Source organism: Microcaecilia unicolor, chromosome 1 (assembly GCF_901765095.1).
Source record: "Microcaecilia unicolor chromosome 1, aMicUni1.1, whole genome shotgun sequence".
Taxonomy (NCBI): domain Eukaryota; kingdom Metazoa; phylum Chordata; class Amphibia; order Gymnophiona; family Siphonopidae; genus Microcaecilia; species Microcaecilia unicolor.
Window position 1 is genome coordinate 405,213,738 of NC_044031.1, and position 27,441 is coordinate 405,241,178.

The window sequence follows — 27,441 nt, forward strand, 5'->3', positions numbered from 1 at the left end:
TCTGGAACGGACTTCCAAAAGAGATTAGACTAGAGGATTCCTACATTCATTTTCGAAAACTTCTGAATACTTTTTCTTTTTACAAACTGTATTGAACAAAACTTATGATAGCAGGGAAGGTGTAGAAGTTTAGGTTAAATTATATTTATGGTAGGTAATTGTGGGTTTGTTTTTTGGAGTAGTAGATTTTATTAGATATGTATTTCTTTGTCTGTTTGGGTTGCTGTGCTTTTCTATCAATGACTGGCGTTCTTATTTGTTTGTTTGTATGAGAAGTATTTCTTTTTTAATATAAACCGTTCTGCTTTGCAATAGCAATAAGAAACGGTATATAAAATGAATAAATGATGATTCTGTTTTATATCCCTCTATTACCATCAAGTTCTATGTGAGTTACATATAACAAGAGAGCTAAGACATTCTCCTAAGATATTATTAGCAAAAGGTGATAATCAAGAGGTAAATTTTCTGAACCGAATACTCTTTAGACTTTTTCCTAAGGAGAGATACGAATGAGAAGAAGAAAGTTGTACTACAAAGTCCTTGAACAGCCAACAGTCTATCAAAAATTGAAAATCTCCTTATCCCTTTAGTTGTTGGAAAAGTAAAAAAAAAAAAGCAATTAAAATATCACCTCTCATGGCTCTTTGAAATGAAACAAAACAGAAACAAGTTAATAGATAACTAGGCATTTGACCATGTAATATTTTATAAAGAAAACACGCAAATTTGAAATTTACCTGAGCCTCTATAGGCAACCAATGTAATCTATTATAGAGAGAAAAAACACTGTCATATCTGGAAAAGCCATATATCAATCAGACTGCCATATTCTGCTCTGTCTGAAGTCTCTTAAATGAATGTTTGGTACTGCCCAAGTACACTAAATAATCAAGTGATGAAAGTATCAATGAATGAACCAACCAACCGTTCAAACTGAGCCAGATCAAAGAATTTCCTTATAAAATAGTTATTTCATCATTAAAAAAGCATTTTTTATAACTGAGTTTATGTGAAATTCTAATGAAATAGAACAACCCAAATAAACACCCAAAATTTTAATAATCGGGGAAAGAGTAAAAACCGCATTATTAATTGTGATCGTTATAGGATTTAGATCTGGATGGTAATTAAAGCACACAATTTTAGTTTTCTCCAAATTAAGCTTTAACTTATGATCCTGCATCCGGCCTTCCTCCAGTTTCATACAGGAAAATTAAGTTCTTACCTTGATAATTTTCTTTTCTTTAGTCACAGCAGATGAATCCATTAACTGATGGGTTGTATCCGCCTACCAGCAGGTGGAGATAGAGAACACTGAAAGCACATGGTGTTCCCGGACGCCCAACCCCCTCTGCCTTCAGTATATGAAATTTCCAAAGCAGAGTGAATTAAAAAAAGGCAAAGCAACATAAACTTTCCTCACAGAGAACAAACGCCCCTGAACCGGGGCAATAACCAAACAAAGGAGGGACATTATCAACCTCCTGCAATAAAAACAGCATGTAGAAACTCTGATAGCTTTTCTTCAAGTACTCCTGATGAGGCACAATGTCTGTATGCAACATCTGTACAAAAAACTAAAGTCAGACAGGGAGGGATCATTGATTCATCTGCTGTGACTAAAGGAAAGAAACTTATCAAGGTAAGAACCTAATTTTCCCTTCCTTGTCATCAACAGCAGATGAATCCATTAACTGATGGGATGTACCAAAGCACTCCCAAAGTAGGGTGGGAACAGGCAACTCTGCGAGCACGCACTTCCGCTCCAAAATGCGCATCCTTCCGTGCTGCCACATCCAGCCTGTAATGCCGCACGAAAGAGAGCTGAGAAGCCCAGGTAGCCGCAAAACAGATCTCCTAAACAGAAAAAAATACCCGTTTCAGCCCACAAAGAGGACATTGCCCTCATAGAGTGTGCTTTAAACGCTTCAGGCGGTGACTGCCCTGAAAGCAGATAAGCCGAAAAAATGAGTTCCTTAAGCCATCGGGCTATAGTGGCCTTAGACGCCGGAAACCCCAGTCAGGGACCTGCCAACAGAACAAATAAATGATCAGAATTCCTAAACTCATTTGACATCTGCAAATACTGCCACGGAGCCCGGCGGACATCCAAAAGGTGCAATTGCCCAAAGGAGTCCAGAAACTCCTCCTTAGAGAAGGAAGGAAGAAAGATGAGCTGGTTGAGGTGAAAAGCTGAAACCACCTTAGGCAGAAAGGAAGGAACCGTACAAACAGTTACCCCAGATTCCGAGAACTGCAGAAAAGGATCCCGACAGGAAAGAGCCTGAAGCTCAGACACTCTTCTTGCCAACGTCTTTGCACTAAAAAAACTGTCTTGAGAGTCACATCCTTCTCAGAAGCCAGTTTAAGAGGCTCAAACGTAGATCGCTGGAGCGCCTTCAACACGAGCCCCAGGTTCCAAGCCGGACAAGGCGACCGCAAAGGAGGACAGAGACGAAGCGCCCCTCTGAGGAAACGGACAATATCCAGATGAGCAGCAAGGGACAATCCGGAGACTTTCTCCCGGAAGCAGGCCAACGCTGCCACTAGAACTCGAAGGGAATTGTAGGCCAGGCCCTTTTGTAGCCCGTCCTGCAAAAAGTCCAGCAAGAGCGAGACTGTCGGCGAGAAAGACTTTGGCATACACTAAGCCTCAAAAGTGCGCCAGATCCCAGCATAAGTCGCAGAGGTAGACCGCGTGCGAGCCTGCAAGAGCGTGGCAATAACCTTATTAGAATAGCCCTTGTACCTCAATTGCGCCCTCTCAAGAGCCAGGCCGTAAGACCAAAGCGGAAAGGATCTTCCATAGTCACCGGACCCTGAACTAACAAGTTCGGAACCCGAGGCAAAGGAAGAGGCGCGTCCAACAGCATCCACCGGAGATCCGCGTTCCACACACGCCTTGGCCAATCCGGGGCGATGAGAATCACCAGACCTCGGTGCAGACTAATCCGAAGCAGAACTCACCCTATCAAGGGCCAAGGAGGGAACACATACAGGAGGCCCGAGGGCCAAGGTTGAGCCAGAGCATCCAACCCCGCCGAGCGAGGATCTGTCCTTCTGCTGAAAAAGCGAGGGAGTTTGGCGTTTACACTTGACGCCATGAGATCCAAGCCTGGAATCCCCCATTTGGCACAAATCTGAAGAAAAACTTTGTCTGCCAGTTCCCATTCCGCCGAGTCGATTTGATGTCTGCTGAGGAAATCGGCTTGCACATTGCTCTGACCGGCTATGTGAGCCACGGACAGCAGCTCTAGGTGGCGCTCGGCCCAGTCGCAGATCTGAGATGCCTCAGCAGCCAGGACCCTGCACTGAGTGCTGTCCTGGTGATTGATGTAGGCCACTGCTGTCGTGTTGTCCGACAGAACTCGGACAGGAAGACAGTTCAGCGTCCTGTGGAAGGCCAGAAGAGCCTGAAATATCGCTCTCAGTTCCAAGCGATTGATGGACCATCCCGCTTCCGTGGTGGACCACAGACCCTGAGCATAGCGTCCCTGGCAATGAGCTCCCCAGCCCGAAAGGCTGGCATCCGTTATCACCAGAAACCAAAAAGGAAAAGCCTGTGGCATCCCCTGCCGCAGCATGCTGTTGGAAAGCCACCAATCCATACTGTGCTGGGCCGCAGAAAGCCACCTCAGTCTGTGTTGGTATTCCTGGGAAATCGGAGACCATTGCTGAAGCAGAGCAAGCTGCAGCGGTCTCAAGTGAGCTCTCGCCCAGGGAACCACCTCTATGGTGGCCGTCATCGATCCCAGGAGCTGACCCAAGTCCCAAGCTTGAGGGCGAGGCATCCGCAGGAGCAGGCGGACCTGATTCTGACGCTTGAGCTGCCTGCTGTCGGGAAGGTATTCACTCGTCTACGCTTAGCGTCAGCCAAAAGCTCGGGGGAAGAAATAAAGTCTCCAGCAGACGCTGGGCTATCAAGAACCGACAGGAATCGTTATGAGCCTCAGGCAGTGCTCTTTTTAACATAAAAGCCTTATGCATCAGCAGCACAAATTCAGGGGAGAAAAACTCACCCTGTACATCTGCCCCCAAATTGGGGGAAGGGGAGGCAAAAGCTCCTCTAGAAACCTCGAAACGAGGCGTCCCCCTGCACTCAGATCGCTCCTCAACCGCGAGGGTCGAGTCATGCCGCACCTCCAAGATGGCGGCCGCTGCCAACTCCAGCGGGCGGGAAGAATCACCGCCCGCCATGCTCGTGCCAGCATTAGCATCAGCCCCGCTGCTGATCTGCGTTTCCCACAGTGGGAGCAGCGCTTAACCCCTTCAGCAGCCATCAAATAAAGAAAACAAAATGGTGCTGTCACTCCAGAACTTACCCCGCACAGAGCGCTGTCAACGGGAACCTCCCCGGAGGAGCTGTGCACCACTGTCACCTCAGGAGACCGAGTCAAATGAGCTGCGGTCAAGCTGCACCGAACCAGGAGCTCAGGAGAAAACCTCTCTCTGTTTTTTTTGTTTACTGTGAGGAGAGTTAGAGGCAGGCAGCCACAGAGGAACACCAGGAGGAGGGGGAATGGGATATGGCAGGGACAGGGAAAACCAAGTATGCCTTTAAAGTGGGCACCACCAGCCACAACACCCCCCGCTCTACTGGCAAAGCACAGGGGCCACCCCAGGCAGAAATCCAGGAGCTGAGAAGCAACGTCCACACCTACTGGGAGATAGAGATATACTGAAGGCAGAGGGGGTTGGGCGTCCGGGAACACCATGTGCTTTAAGTGTTCTCTATCTCCACCTGCTGGTAGGCGGATACAACCCATCAGTTAATAGATTCATCTGCTGTTGATGACAAGGAAACATATGATTATCTGTATTATCTAAATCAGAGATTGATTGTGTACTGAAATATCATCAGCATAGATATAATGAATAAGGCCATGTTTCTCTAATAAAAGGCTTAGAGATCGCATGAAGACCGGGGAAAGTGGAGAACCCTGTGGAACACCACAAGGGTTTCTCCAACTTGCGGATAATTCCCCCTGTGATTTTACTCTATACAATCTACTAGTCAGAAAACCTTTAAACCAATCCAGTACCACCCCTGTAATCCCTAAATCCTCCAATCTATATAAAAGAAGGGAATGGTCCACAAAGTCAAAAGCCAATGACAATTCAAACTGAAACAACAAAGCATTTTTACTCAAGCTCAATAATAACTTCACATGGTCTAACAAGGAACACAATACTGTCTCCGTACTGAAAAAAAGCACGGAAACCCGATTGTGAAAGAGGTAACACATCGTGTAAATCTAAATAATGATTGAGCTGAACAGTTACTAAGCCCTCCATTAGTTTGACAAAAAAAGGTATCAATGCCACCGGCCTATAATTCGAAACCTGTTCTTTTGGTTTTGAATTATTGGCGTAATTATAATTTCTGCTAAACTAGTAGGAAAGACTCCCTGACCTAATCGATGTTCAATCCGTTAATATACATTTAAACTAAATATTGATGGAGCACATTCCATCAAATACGGAGGACAACTATCCAGCATACAATGAGCAGAACAATATTTATGAAATAACTTACTGAACAGTGACCAGTCAATAATAGAAAATGACTTCCATACTCTATCTACAGGTATACCCTGTCCACAGATTTGACCTAGTAGTAACTCTGAATCAAACTGATTACCTAAGGTAAAAGTAGATCTTAATTTACAAACTTTATCTTGAAAGAAATAAGCTAACTGGTTAGCACTGGGACATTTTCCTTGTTCAGCTTTGATACAATCAACAGGTTTAAAAAGTGAATTAACAATACAAAACAATTGCTTCCTATTAGCATTTTCTTTAAGAATTAGCTGAAAGTAATATGTTTCTCTGGCTAAAGCAATTGCTTTCTTATAATTGTTGACAGCATTCCTCCACTTTCTAGTTGTGGCAGATTTTACTTTAAGTCACTTCTGCTCCAATTTCCTACATTCTCTTTTTAATTTCAACAATTCTGGAGTGAACCATTTATCGCTCAAAATTTTTTTAGATCTAGAATAGAGTGGGGCAATGGTATCTAACACTTCATGACCAAGAACTGCCCATTCATTTTCCATATCTAAATCTCTATCTGATGGTAATCGTGCCAATAAGGTATTCCAAAAAGTATTGGAATCTATTCGCCCTCTAGTAGTGATGTATTGGGCCAGTACATTGGTTACCTGCTGAAACTGATTCCAATATAATATAAAAAAAACATCTGAAATGATCAGACCTCAAAGACTCTTCCCAAACAATATTGGATAACTTAATACTAGGGTTAAACACTGAACAATCACTAAAGGTCACCAAATCCAGTTGATGTACCCTATTATGAGTTGGACATAATTCAAATTAGACAGAAAAGAGCATACTTCATTTCTTCTTCTGTCTTGTAGATCTTCCATATGTATGTTAACTAATTGCTTTCCATGTAGTTTTTTTTTTAACAAATTCACAAACGTGAGGCACCAATTTGTAGAATTACTTCCTAAGAACTAATATACTGAAGCGCATCAAAGCAAATTGATATCATATGTGTTGACATGCTTAATGTGAATTAATGTTTTTAGTCATATAATTTAGGAAACTAGTCCATGTCAGTTCTCATTAACTTAATCCAGACTAACAGAATATTTAAAGAGCTGCATTGAATGCAAAATCATGCAACTGTATACTGTAATTTGTACTAACCCACCAGCAATATAAAAACTTCACGGCTGGAGGAAGTGACATCACCAAGCAGCATGGTCGCTTAAGAGAAGAGCTCCCGCTACCCCACAAGAATTGAGAGTGATAAAACTAAGCTTGAAACACTCAAAGCAAAAAGCACACGAGGGTGACTTCCTAAACAACAGGGATCACGGTGACTATGAGCTTGAAATCAGCGGTGGTGGACTTTTTTTCTTGCTTCGCCTTTCCGGGAGGAGAGGAGGCGCAAGGAGGCAAAATGGCGGAGCTCCGGAAAACGCAAGAGTTAACGAATATAGAAAAACCCCACCAAGTAGCTAAAACAACAGAGCAACAAGAATTGAATAGACCAGGGGTGGAGATTCCCTCACAGCTCAAAAATTGGCTGCAAGAGATCAGTTTAGATCTGAAAGCCTTGCGAGCGGATGTGGCAACACTTGGAGCAGATCTGAGAGGAGAAATCCGCGAGCTAGGGTCTCGCCTCGAGGAAATGGAAATGCACGTGGAAGTCCACAGTGAAACAATAAGAACGATGGAACATCAGCTCACGGAATTGCAAAAAGAACAGCAGCAATTGCTAGACAAAGTAGAAGATCTGGAAAACAGGGGCCGTCGAAATAACTTAAGATTCCAGGGTCTCCCAGAGACATCAACCTACCAAGATAGCAAACAGGTGGTTCAAAAGTTGGTTGGTGAACTGCTGGCAGCGAATGGTACAATCATAAAGACTGAGGCTATTCAGCTGGAAAGAGCCCATAGAGCGTTAGACACAACGCGGGAGAACGTACCTAAGGACATTATAGCATGTTTCTCAAGCTACAAGCTTAAAGAGCAGGTATTGAAAGCGACGAGCTAAGCTCAAGAGTTTAAATGGGACTCTTACAATATTATATACCAGGATTTGGCAGCAGAGACTTTAAAGTGGAGGGGCAAGCTAAAGCCCTTTACAAGGCGGCTCAGAGATCTCAAAATCCAATACAGATGGACACATCCTTTTGCCCTGGTCTTTTATAAAGCAGGGAAAATGCATCAAGTGAAATCCTTGGCGGAGGCCAGGTAGATATGTCCGGAAGCTGTAATAGAAGTAGACTCTGCGGACTCAAGACTGGAGAAAAGAAATGCCCTACAAACCATCCCGCCGAAATGGAAGAGAGTGGGCAAGGGCCCATGACAGTTACAGCGACAGCAATCGGCTGCGAAGATCACCTGACTGTCGAGTTCACTTGGGAATAGGAACAAGTTGGTAATCATAGCACTGGAGGTAAATATAAAGACTGTGTGTGGATAGGTTCCTTGTGTAAGAAGATACTGCTCTGTTAAATGGGGTGGAAATTATATCAGTGGGGTGTGCGGTAAGCGACTTATCAGTTACTTCCTCTCTGGTTAGGCGCCTAGTGGTAAATCATGAGACACCATAATTTTGAATGGGATAGTAGGGGAGGGGGGAGGGGATTAATAATAGAAGGAAAACGGAGGGGGGAGGGAGGGGAGGTCTAAGGGTGGGAGGGAAGGAGGGAGGAAAGGGGTGTGCTTTGAAGGTGTTGGATGGTAGAGATGAGAGGGAAACAGTGATATGTTCAAATGGCTGATATAAAATAGATGACATTGAATGTAAGAGGGCTGAACATCCCCAGGAAGCGACAGTTGTTGTTTTGGGAGCTGTGCCGCCTTCAGGTGGACGTAGCTCTGGTGTAAGAAACCCACCTTAAGCCAAGCTATGAGCGGTTGTGTTATCATAAGCAATACCCCTCTATTTTGCTTCTAATTCTGATAATACAAAGAGTAAGGGGGTTTTAATAGCTTTTAGAAGCTCTAAGCCATGGGAGATACGAAAAGTAATAAGAGATAAGGGAGGGAGATACCTATTAGTGATTGTTGCTCTAGCAGGGAAAGTTTATACGGTAATCAATGTATATGCGCCCAATGCAAACCAAGGGGAATTTTTCTTAGAGCTAGACCGTTTGATTACCCAACATATCGAGGGATCTTTACTGACGGAGGGAGATTTTAACATCACACTGCACCCACATTTAGATAATTCCTCACCCAAAATAAGTTATGCTATGACAGCTTCAGGAGCTCATAATACGCTGGCAACTAATTGATCTTTGGCGCAGGGATAATCCCATCCTGCGTAGCTGTACATATTTCTCTGCAGTACATCAAACATTCTCTAGGATAGATATGTGGTTGGGGGATGCCTCAGTTTTGGGATTGATGGGTGCTCACCAAATTCTGCCTCGCACTTGGTCAGACCACTCTCCAGTGCTACTGCATCTAAACAATTCAAGGTCAGCAAGGTAGAGCATAACTGTAATGTTCCATTGTTACATTCCTTAACGACACCTCAATTGTTTCGCATAACTCTGCACAATGTAATCCATAACCAATCTGTAACAAATTGTATTTCCAACATTCAACTCATATTGTAAGCCACACTGAACCCGCAAAAAGGTGGGAAAATGTGGGATACAAATGCAATAAATAAATAAATAAACTGGTATCTAGATGACGCACTGCTAGCAGATCCAGGCAATCTGTCCAAGATAGAACAACATATCAAAGATTATGTTCACTTTAATGATAATGGAGAGGTCTCTCCGATTGTCTTGTGGGAGGGTTTTAAGGCAGTACTGTGGGGACATTTAATAGCACTAAGATCGCACTGCTGGAAAATGCGATCTGCAGAGGAGGATAGGCTGAGAGGGAATTTGGCAAAGATTGAAGAGCGGATACAACGGGGGGCACTCAGCCATTACCCAATCTGGTAGCCCAGGCCCAGGGACTCCGTAATTAAATCCATGACCTTGAACTAGCAGACCTCTCAGAAAAACTACAGAGGGCACCTCAGTGGCACTTTGAGTTTGGCAATAAATCTAGTTGGCGTTTAGCATATAAACTTAAACAGCAGGCTAATCGGACGAGGTGGGAGGCCTTCTAGATGAGGGAGGAGAGCTACACTGACTCGGAATATTTGAAATCGGCTTTTAGAAAATACTACAAGAACTTATATACATTGGAGGATGTCTATAACCAGGAGGCCATAACACAATACTTAGAGGAAATAGAGCTCCCACAGTTATCTCATAGCGCCAGGCAGGCTTTATCAAGTCCTATCAAACTAGAAGAGATTGAGCAATCAATCAAAGAGTTGGCCCCTAATAAGGCCCCGGGACCTGATGGGTACACTAATAAGTTCTATAAAGTTTTTGGAAAGCTGTTGGCCCCTCTACTATTAAGGGTATTCAATTCTCTAAACACAGAGACTGGGCTTCCGCCGACTTGGAATTTGGGCACTATAACAGTTATACCTAAAGCAGGTAAAGACCCGCAATTATGTAGCTCATACAGACCCATCTCGTTACTGGGGGTTGACTATAAAATATTTACCAAGATTTTTGTGACCAGATTGCAGAAATATCTCCCATTGCTAATCCATGAAGATCAGGCTGGATTTGTACATGGTCGGCAGACCTTTGACAATATTCGGAGAGCCCTATATATGGTACAAAATGCAAACATTAACAAGACCCCCCTATGTATTTTATCACTAGAAGCTGAAAAGGCGTTCGACCGGGTGGGCTGGCCTTTTCTTTTTGCAGTGACTGAAAAAGCTGATATTATAGGGCGATATGATACCTGGCTGCACTTGATCTATAGGACCCCACAAGCCTGAGTACAAGTCAATGGCCATCTATTTCGACCGTTTTCACTACATAGAGGCACTAGACAAAGGTGTGCACTGTCCCCACTACTTTTTGCTTTAGTAATGGAGCCCTTAGCTGTTCAAATTAGAGTTCATTCAGAGATTAGAGGCCCGAAGTGGGGGGGACTAGAGGCCAAGATTCCTTTGTTTGCTGACGACATTTTACTCACACTGAAAGAGCCTTTGGTCTCCTTTGCAATAATCAATGAGGTGATCCAAAAATATGGGGAAGTTTCTGGTTTTAAAATTAACTTTGACAAATCAGAAGCGCTAGATGTAAACATACCCAAAGAACAATTAGAGCAACTGCAATGAGAGTTCTCATACAGATGGGCAACAAAATATATTCGATACTTGGGAATTAATATACTGCATAGGCTAGATGAAGTCTTTAAAAGTAATTTTCCAGACAAAATACGGAACATTTTAATGGAATTGGAAAGATGGGAGGGATTGACTCTGTCTTGGATGGGACGAATTAGTGCTGTGAAAATTATAATTCTCCCAAAGCTGCTGTATCTATTTATGGCACTACCTATTGCTTTACCAGATGGCTTTTTGCGAGGTCTACAGAGGAAAATATTTGCGTTCATATGGAAAAAAAGACCACCCAGGGTGAGAAGAGAGGTGATGTACCAATCAAGAGAAAGAGTGGGTTTGGGGGTTCCCTCCTTTCAGGCATATTATCAGGCGGCCCATTTAAGAATTTTAGCAATTTGGCTACAAAAAACAGAGAAGCTATGGGTTAGACTGGAACAAAGATGGCTAGCTCCAATCCCACTTGGGCCGATACCATGGCTCCCGAGACAGAGGCTAGGAGAGATAATTAAGGAAAGTCCTCCTCTAATGCAGTGGCCCTTAGCTGTTTGGAGCAAGGTGAGAGACCAATTTTTCCCTGAGCGAACGTACTTTAAACATGTTTCTCAGGTTTGCCTACCATGAATGGGAAAAAATGGGTTTATGCGAGTTAGACCAGATGTGTGAAAAAGATGGAGTCACCTCATATGCAGAACTACCAGGTACGAGACTTCATTAAGCGCCGGGCGGGAGAAGAAATTAGCTTGACTGAAACACTATTGGAGCAAGGACTGATGGGGGGAGGAGGACAGGGAGGTATCTCTAGAAATTACAAGGCCTTGCTATCGTACTGCACCTCAGTGGAACATTATCTATCTAAATGGGAAGCTGCCATGGGGGCGACATATGAGTTTTCACAGTGGGTTCAGGCCTTTAAGTCCTTATTACGAGTATCAGTTTCGAGTGCGATGATAAAAAATGGACATAAAGCAAATGCTACATACCTGTAGAAGGTATACTCCGAGGACAGCAGGCTGATTGTTCTCACTGATGGGTGACGTCCACGGCAGCCCCTCCAATCAGAAACTTCACTAGCAAAGGCCTTTGCTAGTCCTCGCGCGCGCATGCGCGGCCGTCTTCCCGCCCGAACCAGCTCGTGTTCGTCAGTCCCATATGTAGCAAGACAAAAACAAGGGAAGACACAACTCCAAAGGGGAGGCGGGCGGGTTTGTGAGAACAATCAGCCTGCTGTCCTCGGAGAATACCTTCTACAGGTATGTAGCATTCGCTTTCTCCGAGGACAAGCAGGCTGCTTGTTCTCACTGATGGGGTATCCCTAGCCCCCAGGCTCACTCAAAACAACAAACATGGTCAATTGGGCCTCGCAACGGCGAGGACATAACTGAGATTGACCTAACAAATTATCCAACTAACAGAGAGTGTAGCCTGGAACAGAATAAAACATGGGCCTAGGGGGGTGGAGTTGGATTCTAAACCCTGAACAGATTCTGAAGCACTGACTGCCCGAACCGACTGTCGCGTCGGGTATCCTGCTGCAGGCAGTAATGAGATGTGAATGTGTGGACAGATGACCACGTCGCAGCTTTGCAAATCTCTTCAATAGTGGCTGACTTCAAATGGGCTACCGACGCTGCCATGGCTCTAACATTATGAGCTGTGACATGACCCTCAAGAGCCAGCCCAGCCTGGGCGTAAGTGAAGGATATGCAATCTGCTAGCCAATTGGATATGGTGCGTTTCCCCACAGCCACTCCCCTCCTGTTGGGATCAAAAGAAACAAACAATTGGGCGGACTGTCTGTTGGGCTGTGTCCGCTCCAGATAGAAGGCCAATGCTCTCTTGCAGTCCAATGTGTGCAGCTGACGTTCAGCAGGGCAGGAATGAGGGCGGGGAAAGAATGTTGGCAAGACAATTGACTAGTTCAGATGGAACTCCGACACAACCTTTGGCAAAAACTTAGGGTGAGTGCGGAGGACTACTCTGTTATGATGAAATTTGGTGTAAGGGGCCTGGGCTACCAGGGCCTGAAGCTCACTGACTACGAGCTGAAGTAACTGCCACCAAGAAAATGACCTTCCAGGTCAAGTACTTCAGATGGCAGGAGTTCAGTGGCTCAAAAGGAGGTTTCATCAGCTGGGTGAGAACGACATTGAGATCCCATGACACTGTAGGAGGTTTGACAGGGGGCTTTGACAAAAGCAAACCTCTCATGAAGCGAACAACTAAAGGCTGTCCAGACGAAGCACCACCGTCCGACGACATCAGCACTAGTGGAGGTCCCGGTACCACCGACGCCGACGCAGCCTTCCGATGTCTCGGCCCCGACGATGCAGAGGGTCGATGCCTCGATGCAATGGATACAGTCGCGGCCGAGGGCGGAAGTCTTGACGCTGCCGATGCCGACGAAGAGCCCGAGAACAAAACGTTCCACTGGGACAATCTCGCTACCTGAGTCCTTTTCTGTAAAAGGGCGCAAAGACTACAGGCCTGCGGGCGGTGCCCAGCCCCCAGACACTGAAGACACGACGCGTGCCTATCAGTGAGCGAGATTACCCGGGCGCACTGGGTGCACTTCTTGAAAAAATCACGCCGGCGAAATCAAAACTCGTAATTGCGGTAAGGCACCAAAAAGAGGGGGAGAAAAAACTCGACCCGAGGCCTCAAAGGGGCCTACCCCGAAAACGAAAGAAAACTTATCGGGGCCAAAAACTAGAAATACGGGGAAGGGAAAAAGACCGAAAGGCCCTTCTCCGAAATCCCTTTTTTTTTTAGAGCGAAATGTCAAAAGATGCGCGAACGGCGCAAACACGACCGTATCGAGCGCGGACAAAAGAAGACTGATGAACACGAGCCGGTTCGGGCGGGAAGACGTCCGCGCATGCGCGGTGCCGTGGACGTCACCCATCAGTGAGAACAAGCAGCCTGCTTGTCCTCGGAGAATATCCTGTACTGTTCGTATTACACACCTACAAATCTGGGTCTGCTCTATGCTGGAGACAATGTGGATTTATAGGAGGCATGTTCCATGTGTGGTGGACTTGCAGTCATGCGCAACGGCTTTGGACTGAAGTTTTGAAATTTCTGAACATGGTAGCAGCTGTTGCCTATCCTATGAAAATAGACAGCTGTCTGCTGCATTTTAAGCCACCCGGAGTTAAACAATCCACCCATCAATTTGCCACTCAGGTGTTTGTGGCGAGCAAGATGGTTATTGCGGCTGCATAGAAGAAGCCAAATTTGCCGGGCCTACAAACTGTTTTGGAAAAACTGGACAATGTGCGGCTAATGTCAAAGCTTACAGCTATATGGAAAGGAAAAATTGCTCAATACCATAGAATCTGAGACTTGTATAAGAAATGGCTTTCGGCTAATACTGTAACTGTTTCCTCACACACTTAGATCTCTGAGGGAGGGGTGGGGCAAGGAAGGAAGGAAGGAATAGGGAATCATACTGAGGGAGGGTTATGGGGCTTTTGTTCACTTTTACTGTAAAAGATGGTATTGTGATATTAGGCAGTATTCTGTTAGGAAGAAATGACACTGAATAATTCAAAAATAAACAATTGAAAACAAAAAAACTCCATGGCTAAGTCAAACTTTATCACTTACATCAGTTATGTCCCCTGCCACTATCTTCTCTATTCCCACCGGCCCATTCAATAGTATAGATTTCCTCAACCCCATGACACTAGGATAAAGGATTTTGCAGACCTGATCTTACCCCCAGCACACCCATCTCCATCAGGTGCCTCCTCCATCTCCACAGGCAGCCAACTCTGTCCAAAGTAAGGAAACAGTGGGAGGAGGAAAGAGGAGGATGGCTCATCCCACCACCACTGATTTCCTACATGGTCCCAAATGATTTTAGTAAATATATGCAGAAAGAATTTTATACTTACTTGTTACAGAAGGGTGAGTCACTTCAAAAGTCTCTAATTCAGGATGATCCATAAACGGGAGATTTTCCTCTTGTTTAACACTCAGTGAGAACACAGAAGTTACCACTGGAAGACCTGCTATGAGAAAACATGTCAAGAAGGTTTCACCAAGGATCTGATAGTATTAAATTAGGAAACAGAGTTTAAGTCTCCAAATGTTTGATGTTAATGATCCATCTCCTGTGATATAAAAACGCAAAGCCGTTTAAAACCAAAACATCTACTTACTCTTGGTGGGATCATTCAGGTTTTCTTTTCCCTCCCATTCAAAGTGTTGGGTGAAATATTTCTCATCTTCCTTTTTAATCTTAAATATAACATCAGGATTAACAATTGAATAACCTGTTAAGAAGTAGGAAAACAACATTTAAATTAGAACCTTCTCTGACATCTGGTTACCATCAGAAGGGAGTTACAGATTGCATAGTATAGCTGAGTAGTGTGCAGTTAATAGTTGTAGATCTCAGCCAGAAATCTGGGTGGCAAGTGCTCTCTCTGGTCTTCTGTGCCAAACTTTTCTTGGTATAGAAAAGGGAGACAGACTGCAACTGGTCTTGTATGAAGTCTTCAGTTTAAGAACAGAGCAGCACTTTCTGCAGAGACTGCAGTAGTGAGCTACTTCACTGGTTCCTGTTGGATATGGAATGACATCAGAATCAAGGTCCTAAATTTCAGGTGTCCATGGGATCTGGGATTTTTCCATGCTAATTGTATACTATGCTTGTGCAGTACATGATAGAGAAGACACATTTACCTCGTGACATGAGGATATCATGAATCTCCTTGATGACCCTCTTATACAGTTCCTTCTGCCATTCTCCTAAAATGTCCCACTCCACTTCCAAAAAATAAGCAGCAACATCCTTGAACGTGATCGATGCCTGGAATAGCCAGGAGGACACATTCAGTCACACTTTCATTATGATGTTTATGTAATAGACAGTATAGACTTTGTTAGATGACCTCTGTCAATGAGATCAGATCTCTAGTACATTATTTCCCTAATTCTATATACGGTGCTTAAACTTGCATGCACCCAATTTACATGCGTAATTTAATTGCAAAACGAGCCAATTGGCGCCAATACTTCGGCATTAATAACTTTTGGTGCAATAATTTGAATTTATGCACACATCTTTATAGTCGATTGATATTTTATAAAGATCAGTGCATTAATTTTTATGCACAGATCCAAAATGGGGGTATGGGTAGGTCACGGTGTTACAGAACAAGGTAGATTCATGCCTAATTTAGGCCTGAGAATTTACACCAGATTTAAGTTAGTGTAACTGGCGCAGATACCGGCATCAAACGTTATTCTATCAATGGCATCCAACTCAGAGCACCATTTATAGAATAACGCTTAAGGCTCATTTTTTTTCAGCGCTATATACAGAATCTAGCCCTACATGTTCCCTTAACTATGCAATATTTTGAGCAGATATACTGTTGCTTAGAGAACACTAGAAATCTCTCATGTTGGGCTGATAAAGTAGTTGGAAGAAGGAGAAAGTAGGAGAGGGAGAGAAGAATGTTGCTCGGTGTCTGAAGGCAAGAAAGTGAAGTGTTGGGGTCAGGGCTGAGGAGAGAGAAAACGTGTGTCTATTGATGTTATTACTATGCTATAATCTGTTTGGAAAGGACAGAGATGGTACAGTAAGGAGATGACTAGTTCTGTATCAATAATGTGGCTGAAAGCCAGAGCGCATGGGGAAAGGAGGAGGTGCACTTGGCCATCCACAGACTGACTCAGATGGAAGGACAGAGATCTGGCTGAAGACATACAAAAGGTGAGAATGAAGGGAGAAACATTGGTAGGAGACTTTAACCTGCTGGACATGGATTGCAGTATCTTGAGTGCAGGCTAGGGAAGCCCGTAGTAGTTGTGCAAGTGTTAATGCAGCCAGGAACATCACACACTCCTGGGGCATAAATGTACAATAGTGGGCCCCAATCCTGAGCCTATAGTCTATTTACTTTACTACTACTTATTTCTATAGCGCTACAAGGCATACGCAGCGCTGTACACCATACACAAAAAAGCCAGTCCCTGCTCAAAGAGCTTACTTTACCTATCCTTTGCTTCTTCAGAGCTGGGCGGATGTCCCATTTGCAACCTGAGGCCCTGAAGAAGCAGCGAAACGCTGGCCACCGTCAGCTCAGGGTAGCAAATGGAGGACCGCACATCAGCTAGCAGCACCCAGCGATCACTATTTGATTAAGATAAGTAGTGGGAATCTGGTAGTTTATTAAGCTTCAGCAGTGCTTTATGCATGGACAATTAACAAAATGAAAAATTAAAAAATAGGATGTGTACTGAACACAGTTACCACAGACACTAATAGTTAGTTTGATCTGTGGGATCGGGGGGGGGGGGGGGGGGGGGGGGTTGCCTGTGATGAAGAAGAGAGGGCCTTTTGGTCCACTATAGCTCCGTGAGATCAAGTGTTGGTCTTGGAGCTCTTTGAGGCTTTTTCCCTGAAAATTGAGCCATTTTGTATTTTGTGGAATTGATTATTTATTTTGCAAAGTCTACAAACAACAATTAAATTACTGCTCTACTCCAAAACAAACAAGGAAATAGAAAGGAAGCCTGCAAGAACAGCAAAGGGAACAGTTTTACTTTTTGTGCTGGCAGTGGCACCCTGTATACATATGAGAAAAGAATTTCTTGCCTGATCAGAAACTCGGGCAGACATTTTCTCTTCTGTTTTCCCCTCTGAATTCTGCAGCTGCTGGGATGGATTCAGGCAAGAGATTTCCCTTTTCCTGGAAGGATGAATAAAACAGGAGGAGGATAGACTGATCCCTAAAGGTCTCAGATAAATTCCTTCTTCTCCCTCTCTACAGACTTGGGACTGGGTTGCAGTCCCCAGAAATAAGATAAAACTTTCTTTTCTTTTGTGTCTATTCGGCACTTTGCAATCCTGCAAACACTGGAGGAACAGAAAGCAGCAGAGCATGCTCAGAGCACTTCATCCCTTCCCCTTGATGAGGTCATCTAGGATAGCCCACTTCCTTAAGGTAGATCTGTACAAGTCAAGGAGGTTAGACAGAGAACAGGAGACTGCATGAGCCTATCTAGCCCATTATATGGGCTGAAGCCAGTAGGCGGAGATTCAGATTGCCACCATTTTCATTCACCGAAAACAATAGCAAACGATTATCTCTCTATATAAAACGCATCTCTCTATATAAAACACACCTCCAACGTTCTAATGAAGCCTCACTTTCCCAACGTTCTAAAGTGAGGCGGCTGAGACCACTTTTTTGCTCCATGAGTGACTGCCCCGCCCACGCATCAAACGTAATGACGTCGAGGGCGGAGCAATGACACTCAGCAAATAACAGCGCACAACGTAAAATGACGTCCCATTAGAAGGTTGGAAAAGAGTAGTTACTTACCTGTAACAGGTGTTCTCCGAAGACAGCAGGCTGCATATTCTCACAAGTGGGTGACGCCACGTCGGCCCCGGAGGATTTTAAAGCAAAATCTAAAAATCTCTTCTACGGCGTTCCGTTGCGCGAGCGATCGCACTGCGCATGTGCGCACACCTCTTCCCGCTCGCTGTGCGGACACGCCCCTCAGTTAAATCCAAAAGATGGAGGAGACAACTCCAAAAGGGGAGGTGGGAGGGTTTGTGAGAATATGCAGCCTGCTGTCTTCGGAGAACACCTGTTACAGGTAAGTAACTACTCTTTCTCCAAAGACAAGCAGGCTGATATTCTCACAAGTGGGGTATCCCTAGCTTCCAGGCTTACACAACACAACAAACAGTGGTCAATTGGGTCTCGCAACGGCGAGGCCAGAATAAAAATTGACCTGAAAAGAAGAAACATCTAAATGAGTGTAGCCTGGAACAGAACAAAAATGGGCTTAGGAGGGTTGGAGTTGGATTCTAAACCCCAAAGAAGTTCTGCAGCCCCGACTGCCCAAACCGACTGACGAGTCGGCTATCCTGCTGAAGGCAGTAGTGAGATGTGAATGTGTGGACTGATGACCACGCCGCAGCTTTGCAGATCTCTTCAATAGTGACTGATCTTAGATGAGCCACCGACTCAGCCATGGCTCTAATTTTGTGAGCCGTGACATGGCCCTCTAGAGTCAGTCCAGCTTGGACAAAAATGAAGGAGATGCAATCTGCTAGCCAAGAAGAAATGATGCGGTTTCCGACAGCAACTGGCATTAAAAGAAATAAACAACTGGGCGGACCGTCCAAGGGAGCTCGTCTGCTCCACGCAAAAAGTGTGCAGCTTGCTTTCGCCAGGGCTTGTAAGAAGAGGGAGAAAGAATGTTGGCAAGACAACTGACTGGATCAGCTGGTACTCTGATACCAGCGCCAGTAAGAACTTTGTCTGCATGCGGAGAACTACTCTGTTAAGATGAGAAGTAAGGTAAGGCGCTTGAGCTACTAGAGACCGAAGCTCACCGACCTTACGAGTTGAAGGAACAGCCACTAAGGAAAACGACCTTCCAGGTCCAATACTTCAGATGGCAGGAATCCAGTGGCCCGAATTGAGCTTGCAGCAGCTGGATGAAAACGACATTGGGACCCCAAGATACTGGATAAGGAGTGATAGGAACTCTGACCGAAGCATAAGAGCCAACTGTCAAAATTATTGTGGGTGCTAAGCCCAACAGAAATAATCTCCCCTAGACACATACAAGGAATTCTCTCAATATTGGGGGAGAAATAAACCTCTCGTGAAGTGGACAGCTAAAGGCTGACCTTTCACACGTTGATGATAAGCTCTTATTGCACGAAGATGAATACTGACAGAGTTGGTCTTGAGACCAGACTCAGATAGGTGTAGAAAGAACTCAAGCAAGGTCTGTATAAGACAAGAGGCAGGATCTAGGGCCTTGCTGTCACACCAGACGGCAAACCTCTTCCATGAAAAAGAATAACACCTCTTTGTGAAATCTTTTCTGGAAGCAAGCAAGAGTCGGGAGACACTCTGGAAAACTCAACGAAACCCACACTCTCAACATCCAGACCGTGTGAGCCAGAGATTGGAGGTTGGGATGTAGAAGTGCCCCCTCGTTCTGCGTAATGAGAGCTGGAAAACATTCCAACTCCAGAAGAAGAGGGAATCCTATCTGACGCAGCTAGAAAGGAGCAATCAGAATCATGGCTCCACAATCTTGCTTGAGAATCAGCAAAGTCTTTTCCACCAGATGTATGGGAGGATACGCATACAGAAAACCTGTCCCCCAAAGAAGGAGAAAGGCATCCGATGGTAGCCTGCCTTGAACCTGCAGCCTGGAACAGAACTGAGGGACTTTGCGATTGGACTAAGTAGCAAAAAGATCCACTGAGGGGGTATCTCACTTCCGGAAGATCTTTCGAACTATAGGCATGCTCAACAACCATGACTGTAGCATTATCCTGCTCAGCCTGTCGGCCAGACTGCTGTTTACGCCAATTAGATAAGTGGCTTGGAGAAAACATGCCGCGTTGCGGGCCCACCGCTACATCTGCATGGCATCCTGACTCAGAGGGCAAGATCCAGTACTCCTTTGTTATCGAGTGCATCACAACCCGATTGTTTGGTTGAATTAAAATAATTTGGTTGGATAGCCAGGAGGGATGCAACCTTCGTCAGCAGCTTTTGACTGAGTAAGGTGGATGGGACGCCTCAGAATCAAAATGGAGAGAATTAACCACCTCTGAGGGGAATTCCGAAGACTGGCGAACAGTTGGGTTACATCCTCTAGATACCCTAAACTTGATACCACTGGGAAGCTAGGATGCACTGAGCGGATGTCATGTGCAAAAGTGCCATGGGAGTTACATGAACTGTGGAAGCCATGTGTCTAGAAGTCTCAATATGTACTGTGCTGTAATCTGTTGAGACGGGCAATCATCGTGTTAAGGGAACACATGCACTCCCAGTCCATGAAGATACGCTGCAACAACAGCCAGGCACTAGGAAAAAACATACTCTGGATGCAAAGAGAGTATAAGTATCCTGTAAATCCAGAGAGCATAACCAATCGTTTTCCTGAAGTATGGGAAGAAGGATGCCCAGGGAAAGCATCCTGAACCAAAATCTGTTTAGGCCCCTTATGTCTATGATGGGACGCAACCCACAAGGAAGGACCTGGAATAGAATCTCAACCCTTCTTGCCCTGGTGGAACGGGCTCGACTGCATTGGCGCTGAGAAAAGCAGAGAGTTCCTCTGCAAGTACTCACTTTTGATGGAAGCTAAAGGATTAAGCTTCCAATGAACAATGTGGAGGGTTTGATTCCAGATTGAGAATGTATCCTAACCGGACTATTTGAAAAAACCCACCGGTTGGAGGATAAAAGAAGTCACCTTTGGTGGAGAAAATTTAAACTTCCCCCCCGACAGGCAGATTGGCCGGTACGGACATTTTTTTTTATTTTTTATTGTGGCTATGCTGAATTGGAGCCAGTCAAAAACCCCTCTCTGGTTCCTGGGGAATAGCTGCAGGGGCCTGATTAGGTGCACGCCGCTGACTAGAATGAGCGTGCTGAGGCATAGCCTGAACCGGCTGTCGAGAAGTAGGAGTATAGGTACGACCCCTTAAGGCACAAGGAAAACTACTCTTCTCTCTAAAGAACTTCCAAGATGAGGAAGTGTATGCACAGCATATCTACAATTTTCTGCTGAGTCTCCTCCTCCAGGTGAGAGGCACACAGTCATGAGAGTCTGCGCATCACTGTACCTAGAGCAGAAATCTAGGTGTTACATTACAAGTGTCGAAAATGCCCTTGGACAGGAACCTGCGACACACCGTGTGCTACCTGACCACTTGGTGAAAAGGTTTAGCCTACTCCGGTGGGAATGCTCGTAAAGATCTGACAAGACTTGATTTTGGACGCGATCATGCCAGCCTGGTACGCCATTCTCCAAAAGAGGCTAAGGATGTATGCTCTGGCCCCGGGGGCGCCGAAGTAAGTTCTGAGAACTCCTATCTGTTCTGAGTGGCAGAAGACTCAGGTGAAGATGGTAGTCCAGGACCTCTAGCATCTGGGCATTGGGATTCACAATCTCCACTGTAATGTCAGATGACCATCATTGAACTGAGCTAACTACTCAAACAGAGCAGCTCAGATCCAAACGCGTCCGATATGGAGGCTACTACGGGGTCGAGAAGTTGCCCCAGTAGGGTGCGAACACCCATACCAGAGGCAGCATTGGTGAAGGAGACCAGGTGAAAAGCTAGATGCCGCAGGAGGCGGTAGCACCCATGGCATCCAATGGTACCCATGGTCCCGAAGCCAAGGACAAAGTCTGGAAATGCAAGGGAATCGAAACCAGACTGCTAGACCTTGGCACCGACGGTACCGATGATACACATGGTACCGATGGCCCCCGGTACCAATGGTACCCATGGTACTTGGTACCGATGATAGTCATGATATCTGGTATCGATGGTACCCATGATACCTGGTACCGATGGTACCCATGATATCCGGCACCAACAGCACCGACGGTACCGATGGTACACATGGCACCGACGGTGCTCATGACACCTGGTACCAATGGCACCCATGGCACTGATGGTACCTGGTCATGATATCTGGTATCGATGGTACTCATGTGCCGACGGCATCCATGATACCTGATACCCATGTATCCACGGTACCGACGATACCTGATACTATGGTACCGATGGTACTCATGATACTCGGTACCGATGGGCGATGATACCTGGTACCGATAGTCGATGGTGCCCATGATACCTGGTGCCGATGGTGCCTATGATACCCGGTACCGACAGCACCCATGGCACCGATGACACTCGGTATCGATGGCACCCATGGTACCGATGATACCCGGTGCCGACGGGACCCATGGTACCGATGATACCCGGTACCGACGGGACCCATGGCACCGACCATGGTACCAATGTTCCTGGTACCGATACTCCTCGGTACCGACGCACCGATGATATTCGGTACCGACAGTACCCATGGCACCGATGATACTCGGTACCGACGGCACCAATGGTACCGAAGATACTCGGTACCCGACGGTACCGAAGATACTCGGTACCGACGGTACCCATGACACCCGGTACCGATGGTATCCACGGCACCGATGATACCCGGTACCGATGGCACTGATGATACCTGGTACCGGTGTATCGACGTCCAATGCCAGGATACCTCCATAACAGAGGGAGCAACGCTCTCGGCACCGACTGATGTCTGAAGCCCGGATACCTCCATAACCGAGGGAGCAAAGCTCTGGGCATCTCCTTTGGGCATCCCTGGCAGAGTAGAATACGTCTCGTTTCTTTGAGACACTACTTGCGCTTCACAGGGAGATGATCCGGCCCAAGACACATCCGCCGATGCGCCCGAATGACCTGCCAAGCAGGAGGCGCCAAGGCAGGTGGAGACCTATTCGATGCATAACTATACCCAGCGTGCATCGGTCTCTGTCGGACTCCAGAATGATCTCCTTTGGGCATCCCTGGCAGAGTAGAATACGTCTCGTTTCTTTGAGACACTACTTGCGCTTCACAGGGAGATGATCCGGCCCAAGACACATCCTCCGATGCGCCCGAATGACCTGCAGAGCAGGAGGCGCCGAGGCGGGTGGAGACTCACTTCAAAGGTTACACCACTGATATTGTGTCACCAGGTTGCCCATTCAGTGGCTGACCAGGGATGCACCTGCTTAGGTTCCTGGTTTTTCCTGTGACATACACCTTCACCACTTGTGGGGCTTAAAGACAATGGTGTGCTGGAGCAGGCTCTCACAGCTCTGGAGAGCCATTTTCCTAAAAATGTGGGCTTGTTTAGTTTGCTGGCGAGAGAGAGCCCACAGATCAGGGGCGTATCTGAACTGCGGCGGTAGGGGGGGCCAGGGCCAGAGAGGGGGGGCACATTATAGCCCCCCCCCCCCGCCACCGCCGCCGCCGCCGCCGCCATTGCCGATCCCCCTCCCCCCAGCCGCTGCCATTGCTAACCCTCCCCCTCCGTTGCTCGCCTACCTTCGCTGGCGGGGGACCCCAACCCCCGCCAGCCGAGGTCCGCGTCCTCCTGCCGCTGCCGGCTGCCTTTGGTCCTTTCATTCTTCCATTGAAGCTGGCGCCGACGAAAAAGTTTCTTTTGAATCTGACGTCGCTGCACGTTGCACGTTGTACGTGCAGGACGTCAGACTCAGAAACAATTTCTGAGTCTGACGTCCTGCACGTACAACGTGCAGCGACGTCAGACTCAAAAGAAACTTTCGTCGGCGCCAGCTTCAATGGAAGAATTAAAGGACCAAAGGCAGCCGGCAGCGGCAGGAGGACGCGGACCTCGGCTGGCGGGGGTTGGGGTCCCCCGCCAGCGAAGGTAGGCGAGCAACGGAGGGGGAGGGTTGGCAGCAGTAGGGGGGTCCAGGGCGAAATCTGCGGGGGCCCAGGCCCCTGAGGCCCCACGCAGATACGCCCCTGCCACAGATAACAATATACCAGCACTTTTATAAGAAAAAAGAAAAAGAGAAGCTTATATGCTTTGTTTTCCTTTCAGGCACAGCCCCTTATGACTCTGGCAACTACTTAACTTTTCCTTGCCCCAGGTACAAAAAAGTACCTGTATATATAAGCCACAATGAGCCTGCCATAAAAGAATACAAAAAAAAAAATAAAGAACACCCAAAAGGGTAAAATAAAAAAAGAGATTTTACTCTGAGGACCTGAAGAAAACACGAAGCACTAACGAACTCCGTGTCTCCTCAGACGCGGAAAAAGAAAAACTGAGGGGCGTGTCCGCACAGCGAGCGGGAAGAGGTGTGCGCACATGCGCAGTGCGATCGCTCGCGCGACAGAACGCCGTAGAAGAGATTTTTAGATTTTGCTTTAAAATCCTCCGGGGCCGACGTGGCGTCACCCACTTGTGAGAATATCAGCCTGCTTGTCTTTGGAGAACACACTATCCGCCCTTCCCAACTTCCCCCCCCCCCCCAAAGTCGCCGACCATCACCATAACACCCCCCCCCCCAAGGTTGCCACCGCTAACACATGGAACAAAACCCCCCAGCACGTCCCCCACCCACCAAAGTTGCCGCCCGTCACCAAAACACCCCCCCCCCCCCCAAGGTTGACACCGCAAACACACTGAACGCCACACCCCAGCAAACACCAACCCAGGCAGGGGAGGAGTAGAATCGCTCAAGACTGCTGCCAGGGGCGTAGCCACGGCCGGCCCTAGATGGGCCCTGACAACCCACTTTTCCTCCACCGGAACAGCGACAGCGCCAGCCCCAGCTCCCATTGCCGGCCACTGCTGCTTTTCATGTTCAGCAGCATGGCCGGTGATACAAAAAAAAACCCCAATCAGCTGACTAACCTGAGCGCCTGTCTCTTACGTCACTGTGTGCGAGTGTCTCTGTGAGAGAGCGTGTGTATGGGAATGTGAGTGTGTGTAAGAATGAGAGTGTGTGGCAGGGTGGCCCCCGTCCCTCCCAGGTGCAAGTGTGTGTTTGTGACAGAGAGAGAGAATGTGTTTGGGGGAATGAGCGTGTGTGCCAGGGTGGGGCGCCTCCCTCCCCTCCCCCTCCCAGATTTAAGTGTGTGTTAGTGACAGCATACACACACTCTCTCACAGAGACACTCGCCCACAGTGACGTAAGAGACGGGCGCTCAGGTTAGTCAGCTGATTGGGGGGTTTTTTTGTATCACCGGCCCTGCTGCTGAACATGAAAAGCAGCAGTGGCCGGCAATGGGAGCTGGGGCTGGCGCTGTCGCGGTGGAGGAAAAGTGGGCTGGCAGGGTCCGTCTAGGGCCGGCCGTGGCTACGCCCCTGGCAGCAGTCTTGAGCGGTTCTACTCCTCCCCTGCCTGGGTTGGTGTTTGCTGGGGTGTGGCGTTCAGTGTGTTTGCGGTGTCAACCTTGGGGGGGGGGGGTTTTGGTGACGGGCGGCGACTTTGGTGGGTGGGGGATGTGCTGGGGGGTTTTGTTCCGTGTGTTAGCGGTGGCAACCTTGAGGGGGGGGTGTTGGTGCCGGTCGTCGACTTTGGGGGGGTGGGGGAAGTTGGGAAGGGCGGATAGTGTGTTTCCAACCTTCTAATGGGACGTCATTTTACGTTGAGCGCTGTTATTTGCTGAGTGTCATTGCTCCGCCCTCGACGTCATCACGTTTGACGCGTGGGCGGGGCAGACACTCATGGAGCAAAAATGTGGTCTCAGCCGCCTCACTTTAGAACGTTGGGAAAGTGAGGCTTCATTAGAATGTTGGAGGTGCGTTTTATATAGAGAGATATATCCAATTTAATAATAATGGGGAGGTTTCCCCAGGGGTGCTGTGGGAGGGTTTTAAGGTAGTCATGAGGGGCCACTTTATTGCTTTAAAAAATCATATCCATAGGGAAAGAACTCAAGCAGAGGAATCCGCCCGCAAACAACTAGCCCAAGTGGAAGAACTAATTCGCAGACGAGACCCTGGAGGCCCATCACAAAAGTTATTAGACCAAGCACATAAACTTAGGCAAGAGATTCGAGAACTCCAATTAGCTGACATCTCAGAGCAATTGCAAAGGGTGCGCCAAGCGCATTTTGAGTTTGGCAACAAAGCTAGTAGGCTGTTAGCGCATAAATTAAAACAACAGACAAATAGAACGCATATAACACGCCTAAAAGATGAAAATGGGGATAGCACAACAGACCCGGAGGCCATACAAGCAATCTTTAAGCGATACTATGAGAAACTATACACTCCTGACATTAACCCGGAGGAGGTGGAAATTAATGCTTTCTTAGATGGGGTTCATTTGCCAACACTTACAAAAGGGGCACAGGACCGGCTATCTAGGCCAATCGAGCTGGAAGAGGTTGAACGCGCTATTAAGGAGCTGGCCCCGGGGCCAGACGGGTTTACAAATAAGTTTTACAAAACCTTTGTAACTCTCGTGGCCCCTATGTTGCGGAGGGTGTTTAATGACCTAGGCGAGAGGGGGTCTCTGCCGGAGACTTGGAACTTAGCAAATATTGCCCAAGCCGGGCAGGGACCCCCAACTGAGCAGCTCATATAGGCCTATCTCCTTATTGGGGGTAGATTATAAAATCTTTACCTCCATATTGGCGGCCCGCTTGCATCAATACCTCCCGCAACTAATCCACGAAGGTCAAGCAGGGTTTATACGTGAGCGCCAGACATTCGATAACATTCGCAGGACGCTCCACCTTATTCAGTATGCTAACATCAAAAAACTCCCACTCTGTATAATCTCATTGGACACAGAAAAGGCGTTCGACCAGGTACACTGGCCATTCTTATTTGCCACTCTGAAGAGGGTGGGCATCTCCGGGGATTATTTACATTGGCTCTCCCTGTTGTATAGGGCGCCTACAGCCTCGATAAGAGTTAACGGGAGTCAGTCGCCTCCATTTCTATTGAGGCGGGGAACGCGACAGGGCTGTGCCCTGCCGCTCCTCCTTTTTGCCCTGGTGGTGGAACCATTGGCAGCTTACATTAGATCTCACCCGAGTATCAGGGGAATGAGGTTGGGACAAATAGAGACCCGGATTTTATTGTTTGCGGACGATATCCTCCTCACATTGACAAACCCCATCAGGTCACTTCCAATCATAGGGGCGGCCCTGCGGGACTATGGCTGGGTGGCTGGATTCAAAGTTAATATGGACAAATCAGAAGCACTAAACATCACTATACCAGCAGATCAAGTAGAGGAGCTGAGGGTTACCTTCCCCTATCGCTGGGCACCCAAATATATCAAATATCTAGGGGTAAATATAACACAAAGGTGGGAGGGCCTGTATGAGGCTAACTTCCCAGCAAAACTACGGGAGCTTCTACTAGAGCTGGATAAGTGGGCGGGCC

The 27,441-nt window shown here is 46.9% G+C and overlaps 1 protein-coding gene across 1 annotated transcript in view; it reads right to left on the reverse strand.

Moving 5' to 3' along the window:
* The window catches only part of LOC115482606 (zinc finger protein 160-like), a 202,903-nt gene that overhangs the window by 69,967 nt on the left and 105,495 nt on the right, over positions 1-27,441 (reverse strand). Inside the window, 4 exon segments of the mRNA XM_030222568.1 lie at positions 14,596-14,712; positions 14,863-14,976; positions 15,389-15,515; positions 17,310-17,570. Coding sequence (XP_030078428.1) covers positions 14,596-14,712; positions 14,863-14,976; positions 15,389-15,515; positions 17,310-17,570 — 619 coding nt within the window.